The sequence below is a fragment of the Theropithecus gelada genome, chromosome 3 (assembly GCF_003255815.1).
Source record: "Theropithecus gelada isolate Dixy chromosome 3, Tgel_1.0, whole genome shotgun sequence".
NCBI classification, from domain to species: Eukaryota; Metazoa; Chordata; class Mammalia; order Primates; family Cercopithecidae; genus Theropithecus; species Theropithecus gelada.
The window spans coordinates 19628400-19645108 of NC_037670.1; the positions used below are offsets into that span (position 1 = coordinate 19628400).

The following is a 16709-nucleotide window of genomic DNA, read 5'->3' on the forward strand; positions in this document are numbered from 1 at the left end:
GGGGCCGGGCGCCGCGTGCGGCGGAGCGCGGCGGCTCCGGGCTGACATGCGGCGCGGACCCGGAGGCGGCAGCAGCTGCGGCGGCGGCCGGAGCAGTAGGCGCCCGAGCAGCGCGAGCGGCCGAGCGGGCGGCTTCCTGGCCTGGGCGCTCCGGGGGCGGCTGAGGTGAGGCGGCGGCAGCGGCGGGCTCCGGGCGGGCGGAGGTGGCCGCCGTGGGGGCTCCGCGCTGTCGCCGGGCCGGGGCTCGGGGTTGCGGCCACCGCGCAGGGTCCCCGGCCGTGCGCGCGCTGGGGGTCGCGGGCGGTGTTGGCGGTCCCGCTGCCCTCGGGCTCCCCTTTGTTACGGGGCCGGAGTAGGAGTGGGTCCGCGGGGTTCGGGGGCTGGGGAGCCGGGGGTAGGGTTGGAGCCGACCGCGGGCGGAGGGACCGGGTGTGGGGGGCGGGTCCGCGAACCCCGAGGTGCCTGGGAGGTCGGGGGTGGGGACGGGACGGATCGCGGGCGGCGGGGGCCGGGTGTGGGAGCGGGGCTAGGGGCGGTCCTGGGATCCGGATCGAGCCGACCTCGGGCGGCAGGGCCGGGTGTGGGAGCGGGTGCGCGCCCAGAGGTGCTAAGGGGTCGGGGGTGGGGACGGAACCGACAGCGGGCGGTGGGAGGCGAGTGTGGAAGCAGGGCTCAGGGGGTCCCGGGATCGGGACGGAACCGAACTCGGGCGGCGGGGGCGGGTTTGGGAGCGGGTCCGCACGCCCCGCGGGGCTCAGAGGGTCGGGGGTCCGGGTGGAGCGGACCGCGGGAGGCGGGGGCGGTTCCACACTTCCCAAGGGGCTGGAGGGGTCCGTGGATAGAGTGAGGGCGACAGGCGTGGGAGCAGGTCCCCGCGTCCCGTAGGGACTGGGGGCTCCGCGGGCACGGGTGGAGCCGACCGCGAGCGGCGGGGGCGCTGGTGGGCTCTGAGCTCTGTGCGGCCCCGCAGGTGCGCGCGGAGCCATGGTTATCATGTCGGAGTTCAGCGCGGACCCCGCGGGCCAGGGTCAGGGCCTGCAGAAACCCCTCCGGGTGGGTTTTTACGACATTGAGCGGACCCTGGGCAAAGGCAACTTCGCGGTGGTGAAGCTGGCGCGGCATCGAGTCACCAAAACGCAGGTGCGTGGGGGCAGCGGGACCCAGCCGGCGGGGCCTTCCCGCTGGGCCCGGGGCGACCGACCCTTGGCGGGTGGACCCCATGCGGATTCAGTGCTGCAGGCTTGATTGTCGTGGTGGGTGAACAGTAATCGTTTTTAGTTCGGTAAAGAAAAAAATGCTTTATGTTGCTGCATAATTTGCACATATATTGGGAGAAAGCAGAGAGGATAATGGCAAAAAAAGGACCAACCTGAGAGTGCAGTGGTTCATGGACTCAGAGCTAAGCCCTGTAAACTGAGCCTGCAAATACTTAATGCACTTACTTAACTCGGATTATTTTAAATAACATTAGTGGTTACTTTGGTTATGTTTTCCCAACTTCTTGTGATTCTTTGTAGACAAAGTGTTGAGAAATTAACTTGCAAAAGATGAAATGTGTAAATTAGGTTGAGGGTTTTTAAAAAAACAAAACAAAACAAAATATCCTTTTTCTTTTTAAAATCCGTAGGTTGCAATAAAAATAATTGATAAAACACGATTAGATTCAAGCAATTTGGAGAAAATCTATCGTGAGGTTCAGCTGATGAAGCTTCTGAACCATCCACATATCATAAAGCTCTACCAGGTAAGGGGTCAGCTTGCCTTTCTCTGCTAATCCTGGCAAATGTGTTGTATTTTATTGCCAACAACGGAAGTCTGCAATTTCTGAAGGTGGCTTCCCTTTTGGGGGGTGTGTGGAAGTTGGGTATTTGGTTATATAAGGTAAATAGACTGATTTTTATAGGCTGTGCAGATATATTTGCAATTACTGCTTTTGGATCATAATTGAGATTTGCTTCATTAGAATTTTATTTAGTATCCTAACCTGATCCAGTTTTAAATGTGTAGAGATCTATTGTAAATTTGCTTTACTATGAAAACAGACAAATGCATCTGTAGGTATTGCCACAGGTCACACATTTAGTATAAAAGGACAAATTTGAGTGAAACTGGAAACTTCTACCTTTGCAGATAATTATTAAACTTTAAAGCCAGCTGCTCTTACCGGTTTTCATTAGTTTATTTTTGCAAGGACAGTAGTAAGCATTTGTTTTCCCTATTTAAACTCTTCCATGAAAAACGGAGAGATGAAAATACTTTTCCATAGTAAGAGTAAGGAGCTTGTCATTTAATACACGCTAGGAACATGCCTTGCCCTATCTGTTGGTTTATTTTGTGACTTACTTATTTTGTGACTTAATTTTTGTTCTCATGTTGAAATTAATAAATTATATCATCAGGAAATAAGTACTAATCTAATTAGAACAGCAAAGCAATCATTTACACCTCCCTGATGATAAATGGCCACTTTTGCAGGGGTGAAATCAAGTCTTCTTGCAGAAGAAGTTCTTTGCAGGTGCTATTTCATCCATTTGTGTTGGGTTGAAGTTCCTCTTAATGATTCGTATGAAATGGAATGTGAGACGACTCTGGGATGTTGTGTGTGTTTGTGCAATTGGGACGGCTCGGTGTACAGTGTGGTAGGAGAGAGAATTATGATTTGAAATTATCCTCCAAAAGCCTCTGCACTAGATTAAAATAAAAGTAGCGGTATTGGCGGAGCTTGTGTTCACCGTGACGACAGTTTGCTCAGCGTCTTTAAGCACAGAATTCATGCCGTGTTCACCTGGTTTGTGTTTTGTTTCTGTTGTCATTTTTAAGTTGTGTGCTCCATGGTACTGGTGTACTGCCTGTGCAGCGTGCCCAGCCCATTTCCTCAGGGGTGGGCTGAGCTGGTTTTGTTTCTGACTTTGCTCAAGGCCTGAACCCTAATGGAAGTACCTTCCTTTTCTTCCTGTTCTTCTCCTTTCCCATTGTGTGGAATTAGCTCGTTAAAGAAACAAATTGCCGTGTGATTGGTGCTGGAGGTCTTTTCTGGAGGTGCATTTTCTTACTGCTGCTGTATGTAATTCTTAACTGTTTGGAGATGATAGAATTTAGTGGTGTAGCAATGACGTTTATTCCTCTGGTTTTGACGCTAGTGTCTAATTTTCTTTTCTTTTCTTTCCTCCTGTCTTGTTTTTTTTTTTTTTTTTTTTTTTTTTGAGACGGAGTCTGGCTCTGTCACCCAGGCTGGAGAGCAGTGGCGCAATCTCGGCTGACTGCAACTGCCGCCTCCTGGGTTCAAGTGATTCTCCTGCCTCAGCCTCCGAAGTAGCTGGGATTACAGGCGCCCGCCACCACACCCAGCTAATTTTTTGTATTTTTAGTAGAGATGGGGTTTCACCATTTTAGCCAGGATGGTCTGGATCTCCTGATCTTGTGATCTTGGCCCACCTTGGCCTCCCAAAGTGCTGGGATTACAGGCGTGAGCCACCGTGCCCAGCTGCTAGTGTCTAATTTTCATTACGCTGGCCGGAGCCCCAGAACCCTGCTGAACGTTTTTAGACTTTCAAAAAGTTTAAACACTTTGACTTTTAATTCTTTTCCTCCTCCTCCGTTTCTTCAGTTGGGGACAGGGTAAGCAGTGGTCTTAGAGTTATTCCACCACACACAGGGGCGGGGCAGTTAAAATTCTTGCCAAACTGCTAGAATTTATAGAACACTTTTCTTACTAGATTTACAACTCAAAGCAGCAATCTTTGAAGCATCTTTTTTTTTTTTTTTTTTTTTGAGATGGAGTCTCACTGTTGCCCAGGCTGGAGGGCAGTCGTGCAGTCGATCACGGCTCACTGCAACCTCCACCTCCCGGGTTCAAGCGATTCTCCTGCCTCAGCCTCCCAAGTAGCTGGGACTACAGGCACAGGCCACCACACCTGGCTAATTTTTGTATTTTTAGTAGAAGTGGGGTTTCACCATGTTGGCCAGACTGGTCTCGAACTCCTGACCTCAAGTGATCAGCCTGGGTAATCCCAAAGTGCTGGGATTACAAGCGTGAGCCACCGCCTCCAGCACAAAGCATCTTTTTAAAAGGAATAACTGTATATTTTGAACCCAAATAAATCTTTTTTCATAAGAATATACTGTCTCATCCTCTCCAAAATTTTTCAGTACTCACAGACATATGTTATATTTTTAAATCTCTTTTTAAGTAAAATAAAGTTATTGATCAGTGAATGAACTTGGAAGGGCTATATTGGCATGGTTGTTGGGTGGCTACATGCTGAGTGATGGGCTGTACACTGAGCAGCCCACTGCAGCTGACCTGGCAAAGCTGGGTTCCCACAGCCTCATTCATCCTGTCAATCAAGCGAGTAGGAATGGGGTGTGCGTTCTCTATTAGTCAGGTGGCTCTGACCATTGATTGGACTCATCTTTTGCCTGCTAGGCTTCTATAAAGCCCAGCAAACTTCCAGCAGTCTCCTCCTCTGTAGCCTTCAGAGATCTGTCTCTCCTTTTTTGAGATGGAGTCTTGCTCTGTCGCCCAGGTTGGTGCGATCTCTTGCTCTGTCGCCCAGGTTGGTGCGATCTCTTGCTCTGTCGCCCAGGTTGGTGCACAGTGGTGCGATCTCGGCTCACTGCAACCTCCGTCTCCCGGGTTCAAACGATCCTCTTGCCTCAGTCTCTTGAGTAGCTGGGATTACAGGCGCCCACCACCTCACCTAGCTAGTTTTTGTATTTTTTGTAGAGATGGGGCCTTGCCACATTGACCAGGCTGGTCTCGAACTCCTGGGCTCAAGCGATTCTCCTGCCTTGGCCTCCCGAAGCGCTAGGATTACAGGCGTGAGCCACCATGCCCCGGCCTAAGCATTCTCAAATTGTATGTGAGGTGACTTGAATTAAATATGACCACAGAGGAGAATTCTAACATATTTAGACCTTTCGTGAGAGCAAAGGTGTCTCAGGATAGGTAAGTCAGTGAGGAATTCACCTCTGATTTTTTAAAGCTGTCTTTATGAGGAGGAATCTCCTGTGTTTTTTTTTTAATTGCAGAAATTTTTCTTTTCTTTGCATTTTTAAATGACGAATGCTTTTGTCCTAGAGAAGTTAGAAATCTCCTGGGGTTCTGGTGGATTGTTTGTAGCACTGCCTTGTGCCTTTTTTGTGTGGTTAAATGTCAGGTCTTTCTTTTTTAGGTTATGGAAACAAAGGATATGCTTTATATCGTCACTGAATTTGCTAAAAATGGAGAAATGTTTGGTAAGCCACACTCATTTTTAACATCTGTTGAAAACCAGTGGCACGAACGTGTCTGGATTTGCACGCCAGTGTCTGGGCCACACATCCTAGGACCTCGTGGTGTTCTCCAGGGCCCTCTGGGTAGTGGGCAGGCTTTGCCCTGGGGGCTGTAGCTTTGTTTTGTGGCTCCTCAGATTATTTGACTTCCAACGGGCACCTGAGTGAGAACGAGGCACGGAAGAAGTTCTGGCAAATACTGTCAGCCGTGGAGTACTGTCACGACCATCACATCGTCCACCGGGACCTCAAGACCGAGAACCTCCTGCTGGATGGCAACATGGACATCAAGCTAGCAGGCACGGAGGGCCCGGGGTGGGAGCAGGGACATCAAGCTGGCAGGCACGGAGGGCCTGGGTGGGATCTGGGACATCAAGCTGGCGGCACGGAGGCCCTGGGGTGGGGGTGCGCCCACGAGCGGCCCCAGCTTCCCGGCATGTGCCTAAACCACAGCCCCTTGCCATTTGCCATTTAACCTCATCTGTCTGTTTCTTTGCATCTCAGATTTTGGATTTGGGAATTTCTACAAGTCAGGAGAGCCTCTGTCCACGTGGTGTGGGAGCCCGCCATATGCCGCCCCGGAAGTCTTTGAGGGGAAGGAGTATGAAGGCCCCCAGCTGGACATCTGGGTAGGAGCCGCGTGCGCGCAGACCCCCTTCCCGAGGCCGCATTCCCTGAGGGCGCTGTGTTCCCGGGGGCGCTGGGTTCCCAGGGGCACTGCGCTGGCGCTGACGTGGCTCCCTGGTCCTCAACAGAGCCTGGGTGTGGTGCTGTACGTCCTGGTCTGTGGTTCTCTCCCCTTTGACGGGCCTAACCTGCCGACGCTGAGACAACGGGTGCTGGAGGGCCGCTTCCGCATCCCCTTCTTCATGTCTCAAGGTAGGTCGTATGGTCTCGCGTGGGTAGGGGCCTGTGTCTCCTGCAGCCCCTTTGCGGCTGGCTTCTGAGTCGTTGTTGAGTCTGGGAATCAGGCCCAGGTTACTGTGGGCTGCAGGAGAAACCCAGCCCATGGATGCCTTCTCAGTGCCCTATTTCTAGGGTGGACAGGTGCCCTTGCTGCACAGGCTGGTGCCTCATGCCTGCTGTCCCCGCCCAGCACCCACGCCCAGGGCGCTGGCATCATCCCTGAGTTCAGTCCACTGGCCGTGGCGCACCCGGCTTTTCTGTGTCATAAAGATGCCTGTCCACGTGGTGCTCAGGCGCGGGGCATGGCAGAAGGGTGGACCTAAGTGGTTCTCTGTGTGGTGGACACAAAGTATGGTGGACCCCAGGGGCTGGATCCCTGGCTGGTGGCACCCCTTGGGTGGCAGGACTGAGCCGATGGCCCAGCCCCTGCTCCTGGCCGCTGGCGTGTCAAACCACGTGGGGCGGTGGGTGGGAGCCCAGGTGAGGTCCCGCCCCCCCGGCTCAGCCTCCTGCTTCTCCGCAGACTGTGAGAGCCTGATCCGCCGCATGCTGGTGGTGGACCCTGCCAGGCGCATCACCATCGCCCAGATCCGGCAGCACCGGTGGATGCGGGCTGAGCCCTGCTTGCCAGGACCCGCCTGCTCCACCTTCTCCGCGCACAGCTACAGCTCCAACCTGGGCGACTATGACGAGCAGGCGCTGGGTATCATGCAGACGCTGGGCGTCGACCGGCAGAGGACGGTGGAGGTGAGCCCGGCCACACTCGCCCTGGCCTCACCCGCAGGGGCTGGGCGGCTGTCTCGGGAAGCAGGCACTCACCAGCCGAGTTAAAACGGGAGCGCAGGCTAATTTAGGGGCAGGCTTATCCACCCCACTAAAGGATATTCTCAGTCACCCAAGAATAACCTGGGAGCGGGTGGACCCTGGGGCTCCCCGCCGCCCCGTGCTGACCTCTGCTCCTCTCGTTCCCAGTCGCTGCAAAACAGCAGCTATAACCACTTCGCTGCCATTTATTACCTCCTCCTCGAGCGGCTCAAGGAGTATCGGAATGCCCAGTGCGCCCGCCCCGGGCCTGCCAGGCAGCCGCGACCTCGGAGCTCGGACCTCAGCGGTTTGGAGGTGAGGGGGAGGAGTCTCCTCCCGGGCCCCAGGCTCCCTCCACCCTCAGGCACCCTCCCCCGTCAGGCACCCTGTCCCGTCAGGCACCCGCTTGGAGGGCGGTTCCTTGCATGGGCACTGGGTCCCAGGCCGTGTGGGGAAGGGGGCGCCAGCTGCCGGGGGCTGGACCCTGCCCAGAGGCCACTTGTCCCTGACTCATCCCGGGGCCGGCCTGTCACGCCGCCTCCTGGCCGTGCAGCACCAGCACACGGTCCTGAGCCCAGCCTGGCCAGCCAGTGTCCCTGTCAGCTGTCACGCCCACCAGCAGGCAGCTCACACTCCAGACAGATGCCAGCTTGTCTCTTCTCTCGCTGGCGCTGGTGGTCCCGGAGCCGCTCCCCTGATGGCCTCTTTCTCGTCTGCCAGCTCCAGGTGCCTCAGGAAGGCCTTTCCACTGACCCTTTCCGCCCCGCCCTGCTGTGCCCGCAGCCGCAGACCTTGGTACAGTCTGTCCTGCAGGCCGAGATGGACTGTGAGCTCCAGAGCTCGCTGCAGTGGGTGAGTGCCCACAGCGGGTGTGGAGAGGGCTCACTTCAACCTAGCCCTGGTGCCCCCAGTGTGCCTGGGTCACCCGGAGCCCAACAAGTCACTGGCTTGTGTCTCTCCAACCCAGCCCTTGTTCTTCCCGGTGGATGCCAGCTGCAGCGGAGTGTTCCGGCCCCGGCCCGTGTCCCCCAGCAGCCTGCTGGACACAGCCATCAGTGAGGAGGCCAGGCAGGGGCCAGGCCTAGAGGAGGAGCAGGACGTGCAGGAGTCCCTGCCCAGCAGCACGGGCCGGAGGCACACCCTGGCCGAGGTCTCCACCCGCCTCTCACCACTCACCGCTCCATGTAAGTGTCCCCGGAGGCCCAGGAGGACACCGGTGGATAGGCTTACAGTCGATGTGAGGGTGGGCTAATTTAGAATGAATGTTTTGCCCGGCAGCCTCTTAGGTTGGACTTCTCAGGATTTGCCATTTGTTTTAATCCCTGAGACCACACAGTTGATGCTTAGAGCCTGCCCTGCATGTGGTCGTTTGGGTGGAGGATACAGCGTGGGGTTTAGCCTCCAGCAGGGTCCTCCCCAGGCCGCCCCGGGTACTGGGAGGGCAGCCCCTTGGCCTGAGGTCCACCTGCAGCTGCACCATGATGGTGGCCTGCCTTTGGGGCTCCCTGGGCTCTGGTGGCCTCGAGCTCTCTTCCCACCAGGTTGAGGGCAGGGATGGGGAGGCTGGCACTGCCATGTGTGCGCAGCAGGGGCAGGGAAGCCCATACTGCAGCGTCAAAAGCGCCGTCCTCCTCCCACAGGTATAGTCGTCTCCCCCTCCACCTCGGCAAGTCCTGCAGAGGGAACCAGCTCTGACAGTTGTCTGACCTTCTCTGCGAGCAAAAGCCCTGTGGGGCTCAGTGGCACCCCGGCCACTCAGGGGCTGTTGGGCGCCTGCTCCCCGGTCAGGCTGGCCTCACCCTTCCTGGGGTCGCAGTCCGCCACCCCGGTGCTGCCGACTCAGGGGGGCTTGGGAGGAGCTGTTCTGCTCCCTGTCAGCTTCCAGGAGGGACGGCGGGCATCGGACACCTCACTGACTCAGGGTGAGCCACGCTCCTCCCACACGCACCTCCATCTTCCCCGGGGAGCCGTGTGTGTCTCTGGCAGCACGTGACTTTGTCCCCCTGTTCTCCACTGGGCCTGGGTGGGACCCTCAGTGCTCTGGGCAGGCTGGGGTGCTCAGTGCTCTGGTGGCTCGGGGGGTTACGGCCTGCTGGGATGGACACATATGTGGGTCCCTGAGCACGTGGCCTCTGTGGCTGGTTCTGAAAGCGCAGGAGACAATTCCGTGTTGGGCAGCACCTCCCGACTTGGAGGAGGCATGGGATCAGGGAGGGCCTTGGCTGCCAGCTGCCTCCTCGCCACCGCGGGGCTTGGGTGCCAGACTCCTGTCCGGCCATGCTTGTGTCACCCGTCCTTTCCTTACCCCCCACCTGAGGCTTGGAGACCCCCTAAGCCAAGGGCTGTGGATGCTGGGCTAGGAGCCAGGAGGCCATTGACCTCCTGATTTGCTCTCCCTGCAGGGCTGAAGGCCTTTCGGCAGCAGCTGAGGAAGACCACGCGGACCAAAGGGTTTCTGGGACTGAACAAAATCAAGGGGCTGGCTCGCCAGATGTGCCAGGCCCCTGCCAGCCGGGCCAGCAGGGGCGGCCTGAGTGCCTTCCACGCCCCTGCACAGAGCCCAGGCCTGCATGGCATTGCAGCTGGCAGCCGGGAGGGCCGGAGCCTGCTGGAGGAGGTGCTAGAACAGCAGAGGTAGGGCCTGCCCCCACCCTGGGACCCCGGGTGGACACATGGCAGGTTGTCTCCTCCAGGAACCTCATTTGCTAAGCGGTCCCGTCCTCTGTGTAGCCCAGTGCGCACCCCCGCTCCCAGCCAGGGAGGTGTGTGGGGCACAGGTCCTCGGTGCTGAACCATGGGGGTGTGCACCCCGGCTCCCAGCCAGGGAGGTGTGTGGGGCACAGGTCCTCGGTGCTGAACCATGGGGGTGCAGCAGCAGGTGTGTCTTTTAAAGTCCCTGGGTGGGTGAAGGTGGCGAGGAGTGAGAACGCCTGTGGCCACGTCTCTGATCTGCTGAGAAGCCAGGTGGAGAAAGAAAGGTGGGGAGCAGTCAGGGATCAGCCATGCACCTGCCCTCAGCAGCTGCAGCTGGCAGCTCCACGGGCGGGCCCTGCCACACAGGCACTTGGAAACCCGAGAACCCTGCGAGCCGGCGCAGTGACCGCCCGTCCTCTGTTCCCACAGGCTGCTCCAGTTACAGCACCATCCGGCCGCTGTGCCCGGCTGCTCACAGGCCGCCCAGCCAGCCCCCGCCCAGTTTGTGATTGCCCCCTGTGATGGCCCCGGGGCTGCCCCGCTCCCCAGCACTCTCCTCATGTCGGGGCTCCCGCTGCTGCAGCCCCCACTCCTGCAGACCGGCGTCTCCCCAGTGGCCTCGGCGGCGCAGCTCCTGGACACACACCTGCACATTGGTGCCGGCCCCACCACCCTCCCCGCTGCGCCCCCACCACGCCTGGCAAGGCTGGCCCCAGGTTGTGAGCCCCTGGGGCTGCTGCAGGGGGACTGTGAGATGGAGGACCTGACGCCCTGCCCCCTGGGAACCTTTGTCCTGGTGCAGTGAGGGCAGCCCTGCGTCCTGGCGCGGACACTGACTCTTACAAGCAATAACTTCAGAGTAGGTGAAGATGTCTGGACTCAAAGCCAAGAACTTTCTAGAAGCGAAATAAGCAATACGTTAGGTGTTTTGGCTTTTTAGTTTATTTTTGTTTTATTTTTTTCTTGCACTGAGTGACCTCAACTTTGAGTAGGGACTGGAAACTTTAGGAAGAAAGATAATTGAGGGGCGTGTCTTGGGGGCGGGGGCAGGAGGGGAGCTGGGGGGAGGGAACACATCTGCAGTGCCGTGGTGTGGGGATCTCGGCCCCTCTCTCCGGGTTCCTTGTGGTTGAGATGATTACCTCGGACGTCCACGGAATCGAGCGGGCGCATCGTTGTCCGCTTGTGTGTGTGTGTGTGTGTGCGCGCGCGCGTGCGCGTGCATTGATTACTATCCATTTCTTTAGTTAACACTCTCCACTTCCTGATTTATGCTTTAATGAAAACTGTGAACTTTCCGCTTCATGTATTGGTTTTAAAGCAGCTCTAAGTGATCAGCCCAGGTGAGGATCACCTACAGGTTCTAGGAATTCTCTCCGCTGAAATCAAAACCTGGAAGAGACGTTGTTCTCGTTTTAGATGAGAAGTTTTATAAACTACTCAAGAGTTAGTTTTCCAGGACTCTTTGGAGGAACCGCAGGAAGAACCTCAAAGAGGGCAGAGGTGACTTCAAAGTGCGGGGGACTCTGTCCTGAGGGTTCCTTGGCCCTGAGCCCCCAGGCGCCCTTGCAGAAGCCCAGAAGCTTCTGCCTGCTGCACCTCCCGTTTCCGCTGCTGATGACGTTGGTGCATTTCATGATGGGGTCCAACAAGAGCACCTGACTTGGGTGAAGTTGTGCAATATTGGAGGCTGACTGCAGGGCTGGGCAGCTGGGAGACGGGTTCATGGCTCATGGCTCAGGGCCATGCCTGCCCAGGCCGGGACCCCCCAACCGCCCTGACCGCCCCTACCTGGGCTCTTCTTTGGCTTTTGTTCAAGGAAGGTAAAGTGAGAGGTTTAGGTCAGTGTTTTCAAGTTTTTGTTTCTTTTTTTAAAGCAAATCCTGTACATGTATCTACACGGGAGACAGGTAAACACTACTTATTTGTTCTATTTTGTACTACACGTTTGTGTTCCAGGTTTAAGCTTCCCTCAGTCGTGTTGTTAAGAAGCGTCCCTGTCAGCACAGGTGTGCGTTGAGGAAGGAGCCCCAGGGCCTTCCCTCCCTCAGCACTGGGGTGGAGGCCGCAGGAAGGGGCAGCCCTTACCTGGCAGGTCCGGGCGCACCTCTGGCAGGTGGACTCCGTGGGGCTCCACCAGCCAGAAGCCTCTGGAAGGCAACAAAGGCAGTGCTGCTCCCACTCGCCCTGAGTCCAGTCCCCGCCCTCAAACCCAGCCCAGGTGCCTTCAGCTACTTCGGCTTCTCACACCCTGCAGTGTTAAACAGAGGCATTGAGAAAGGGGAAAGGCGGGTATTTTTAAAAGCCAAAGATTGACCCAGTTACTTGAGGGTAGGGAGGCGGGCCCAGTGCAGGAGGCTGCATCTCTGGGCTGCCGGCGCCCACCGGGGGCTGCGCCTGTGCTGTGCCGCAGGGAAGCTGGCTGCCCCCGTTCCTGCTGCTGCTGCTGCTGCTGCTCTGTGGCTGTTTCAAAGACTGGACGAGAGGCTGTCTGGAGGGCAGACCTGGTGCCTTGCTGCAGAGAAAACACCAAAGTCTCCTGTTCGCTCATAAAGAAGTCTTTGGGATGGGAGAGCATCCAGACCATCTTGGGGCAGCCAGGCCCTTGCCTTCATTTTTACAGAGGTAGCACAATTGATTCCAACACAAAACCCCTTCCCCTTTTTAAAATGACTTCTGTTCTAATGCCACAGATCAAAGGCCTCAGAAACCATTGTGCGTTTCCCCTTTGAAGCAATGACGAGCACTTTACTTTCACAGTGGTTTTTGTTTTTTCTTATTGCTGTAGAACCTCTTTTGGAGGATGTTAAAGGCGTGTTTTTCTTGTTTTTCTAAGAGTGTGCTATGTGTTTTGTAGATTTCTTGACAGTGCTGTAATACAGACGGCGAGGCAATGGCCTATTTAAAGACACTACGTGATCTGATCGAGATGTACATAGTTTTTTTTTGTTTGTTTTGTTTTTTTACCATAACTGAATTATTTTCTCTCTTATATTAACATGAGAAATGTATGCCAAATGATTAGTTGATGTATGTTTTTTAATTTAATATTTAAATAAAATATTTGGAAGGAAAAAACCTTGACTTTTCCCCTTCCTCTCTCATCTCTCTGGGAGCTCTTTCCTTCCGAGCGGCTTCCCTGAGAGGCCACATCCTCCAGGCTTGTGGAAGTTTCAAATCTTAAAGAGGAGGGCGCGGTGCCAACTCCTGCATTCCACCTCACCGCAGGGAACTAATGGCCTTCCGTCTGAAGAGGACCCCTCCCCTGCGGCAGCCACAGGTGGCCCCGTGGTCTGCCCCCTCCTCAGGACTCTTCCCCAGTGGCCGGGCTCAGTCATTGAAAGTCTCAGCGCCGCCTGGGGCTGCCGGCACCATCCATCCTTAACCCGTCCTCCGCCAGGTTCTCTGAGCCGGTTATAAATTAAGCAGTTGGAAGAATCTCACAGCCAAACCATTTCCTGGTCTCTAAAAGACTTCATCACCTAGCGATAGGGCACGCATTGCTGCTTGTAAGAACAAATGATTTGTTCATGTTAGCACCTGGTGGATATTTTGGTTAAAAACAGCTCTTCAACCTCTCCGCTCCCATTAAGGTGTCATTACCAAAGTGGACCCCCTTGTGCACTGTTGGTGGGAGGGTCAATGGCACAGCCTTTGTGGAAAGCAGCGTACCCGCTCCTCAAAAGATTCGAACCACCACATGATCCGGCCGCTCCTCCTAATGGTACGTACCCCGAAGAACTGAAGGCAAGGTCGGGAGAGGTTTGTACACCCACGTTCACAGCAGCACGACAGCCATACTAGGAGGCAGCCCGAGGGGCCGTCAGCTGACAAAGGGATCAAGAAGATGTGGTCCGTGCCGGCAGTGGAACAGGCCTCAGCCTTACAAAAGGCAAGCCCAGCACGGCCTACAGCGAGGATGGACCCTGAGGACGCTGTGCTCAGTGGAACAAGCCAGTCATAAAAGAACATACACGCGAGGTCCCTAGAGGGGTCAGATTCACAGAGGCACAAGGTGGAGTGGGGGATGCCGGGGGCTGGGGGAGGGGCTGCTGAGCCAGAGATGAATGGGTGGGAATTGCAGTTTCAGAGGATGAAAAGTTCCGGAGTTGGGCAGTGGTGATGGGTGCATAATAGTATGAACGTTCTTAATGCCACTCAACTGTGTACCCAAAAATGGTTAAAATGATAAGTTTTATGTTATGTGTATTTTACTACTTTTTTTTTTTTTTGAGCCTTGCTTTGTCACCCAGGTTGGAGTACAGTGGCATGATCTTGTCTCATGGCAACCTCCGTCTCCTGGGTTCAAGCGATTCTCCTGCCTCAGCCTCCTGAGTAGCTGAGATTAGAGGCTCCCACCACCATGCCAGGCTAATTTTTGTATTTTTAGTAGAGATGGGGTTCCACCATGTTGACCAGGCTGGCCTCAAAACTCCTGACCTCAAGTGATCTGCCCATCTCAGCCTCCCAAAGTGAGGAGATTACAAGCGTGAGCCATTGCACCCAGCCCACCATTTTTTTAAGAAGAAAACAAAGTTTTCTCTCAAGGGGGCAGATGCCCAGAGTGGACAACAGTTCTCACGAGGAGAGCAGGCAGGAGCCGTGGGCTGGGGCGGGCACGGGGCAGGCCACTGTCGGTGGTGAGGTTGGCCGGGCATAAGTGTGGCCGGGGCCAGCCTGATGGTTCCTGCAGCCCTGCTCAGACAGGGCGTCCTGGCCCTCGGGAGAGCCTGCCCTGTGACGGCCCCTCAGGCAGCTGGGTGGTGGGAGAGGACAGGGGTAGGGGCTCTTCGTCCTCTGAGTCATCTCTGCGGTTTTGCTGCCTCTAAGAACAGAGCAGTAGTCTCTGAGATCCTGGCGGTGGCTGGCGCTGGCTTAGTGGCTTGAGGCCATCTGACAGGGAGGCCAAACCAGAGCTCAGCACTCCTGAGCGAGCGGAGGCCCCTGTTCGGGCTGTGCCTGTGTGGGGGAATCTGGCAGGAGAGCTGGGGGCCCACGGAGCTGCTCCTTCTCCAGGCAGCCTCGTCACCCTGCTCAGAGTGGGGCCGCCTCGGGACACCGAGGTTGGGCTGTGTGGCATCCGCTGAATGAGGAGCTGGGCGGCTGTGCTGAGGGCACCTGTGTTTATTGTTTGGGAGCGTGGAGCCTTAGAAAGCAGGAACCTCGAGGCAGAACCTCTTGTGCATGCGAATTCAGGGTGTGACCTGCCCCTGTCTCAGCTCCCCCACCCAGTGGTCAGCTCCTGGTGGGGATGACCGTGTCTCGTGGTGCCCCAGGGGACCGAAGCAGCCCTAGCAGGTAGCAGCTCCCTGACACACAGCACTGGCGAAACCATCCCTGCGTCTCCCATGCTTGGGCGCTTCTTCCCAAACTCGTGACGGTGGCAACAATGATGGCGAAGATGATGGTAATAAAGGCTTAGACTTTTCAGGTTGCAAGTTGGAGCCCCGCTTGGGGAGCCTCCTGCAGGCCTTGTAGGACCCCAGAATTCTGCCCTGGGCTCCTTGATCTGCTCCTGAGTCATTTCAATCCCTCTGCTGGGGAGATCCCGATGGGTAGAGGGAGCTGGCCACACCCATGGGTGTGTTTGTCCCTTGCCTGAGGGTCCCTCCACGGCCCCTCGCCCAGGTCTGGCACCGTGAGTGTCCCCCACCCACCCCGGGTGTTTTGCAGGATGTTCTCGTTGAGAACACGTTCCTTCCTGCTGGAACCTGGCTGGGCTGAGCCAGGCCCCGGCGCACCCTCGGCGCACCCTCGGCGCACCCCTAGTACTCGATGGCACTTCTGAGCCCTGCAGGGCTCTGGGGTTCTGAGACTTTCTTTATCAGTCTGGTGAGGAGCCAGGTACTGCCTGGAGCTTTAACTGAAGCAAACTAAGTGACTGTCTTGTCCTTGCTAAAACAAGACGGAGGCTTGCCCAGCCAGCTGACGTGCAGAGTGGCACGGTGGCTGAGAACGTGGCCTCCTTGGCCGCACGCCTGGGTTTGCGTTCTGGCGCTGCAGCTTTCCAGCCCTTCGTTGTTGATGCCATGGCCACACGTGCTCCGGGTCAGCAGGCCGCTCCCGTGACAAGGGCACCATACGCAGGGTGCACAGTGGGCCCTGAGGAGATGTGGTGGCGTCCCCAAGCGCCATCCCCAGCAAGAACGGGGCCAGACACCCTACAGGGAAGAAGCACTGTGGTTGACCGGATTGTTGGCGACCCGGCCACCTGCTTATTCCGTCGTGGATGCACCTCCTCTCGCAGGGGTGGGAGCGGAGGCCTTCGCCTGGAGGCGCCTGGGACCTGCCTCTGTGCTTTTCTGTCAGCCCAAACCGGTGGCGCTCTCCTCGCTAGGCCACGGGATGGGAAGGAGGCTGGCTGGAGGCTTTCAGAAATACTGTCTCCCAGGAATGGGACTGGCTTCTCGGGGTGGGGGTGGGGAGAGAGGGGATGCCCCAGCCAGAGCGCGGTCCCTGGGATGAGCCTGGAGGGAGCTGAGGGAAGTTCCACCTGTTTCTGCACGTGCTGGCCTCCCTTGGAGGCAGGAACTGAATCTGACTTAAGAGGAACTGACTCGCTTTGGGTGGAAGGAACAGAGTTGGCCTCTTAGTTTTCCTTCCAGAATAACCCCAGGGCGTTAAGGCGGCGTGCTGGTGAGGGCTTGGGTGAACACAGCCGCCCGGCATGTGGCCCCACCTCTGATCTTAGGAGAAGTCTGCTGTTCAGAGCCAGTGGGTCCTGAGGAAGGTGTCTGGGTCTGGCTCTTCAGAGAGCAGGAGGGCTGGGCTCCGGGTTCCTGCCTATGCAGCTGGTGTGGCTGCCTGGCGGAGAAGAGAGAGGAGGAGAGGGAAGGGAGAGGGGAGAAAAGAAGAGGAAAGGAGAGAGAGAAGAGGGAGGGAGAGAAGAGAGAAGGAGAGAGAGAGGGAGGGAGGAAGGGAGGAGAGAGGAAGGAGAGAGGGAGATAGGAGGGAGGGAGGAGAGAGCAGGGAGGGAGGGAAGGAGACAGCAGGGAGGGAGGGAAGGAGAGAGGAGGGAGGGAGGGGAGGAG

General features: G+C 56.7%; 1 protein-coding gene across 2 annotated transcripts; it reads left to right on the forward strand.

Moving 5' to 3' along the window:
* On the forward strand, window positions 1-12756 carry SIK1 (salt inducible kinase 1). 2 transcript variants are annotated; one of them, XM_025380835.1, is made up of 14 exons: window positions 1-165; window positions 971-1140; window positions 1628-1744; window positions 5175-5238; window positions 5412-5573; window positions 5779-5903; window positions 6030-6153; window positions 6704-6927; window positions 7153-7299; window positions 7711-7836; window positions 7952-8168; window positions 8625-8906; window positions 9387-9618; window positions 10108-12756. In XM_025380835.1, the coding sequence occupies exons 2-14, from the start codon at window positions 985-987 to the stop codon at window positions 10481-10483; spliced, it is 2352 nt and encodes a 783-aa protein (XP_025236620.1). In that variant the 5' UTR covers window positions 1-165; window positions 971-984; the 3' UTR covers window positions 10484-12756. The 2 variants fall into 2 exon arrangements, with proteins under 2 accessions (XP_025236620.1, XP_025236621.1); XM_025380836.1 differs by lacking the exon at window positions 1-165 and adding an exon at window positions 312-358.
* Window positions 12757-16709: the final 3953 nt, after the last annotated feature.

Bases quoted from the DNA above. Each gene is read 5' to 3' on its own strand.
- SIK1 (XM_025380835.1), top strand. From the start codon at position 985: ATGGTTATCATGTCGGAGTTCAGCGCGGACCCCGCGGGCCAGGGTCAG. The intron at 5,239-5,411 runs GTAAGCCACACT...GTGGCTCCTCAG, and splicing joins TAAAAATGGAGAAATGTTTG to ATTATTTGACTTCCAACGGG. The intron at 8,907-9,386 runs GTGAGCCACGCT...CTCTCCCTGCAG, and splicing joins GGACACCTCACTGACTCAGG to GGCTGAAGGCCTTTCGGCAG.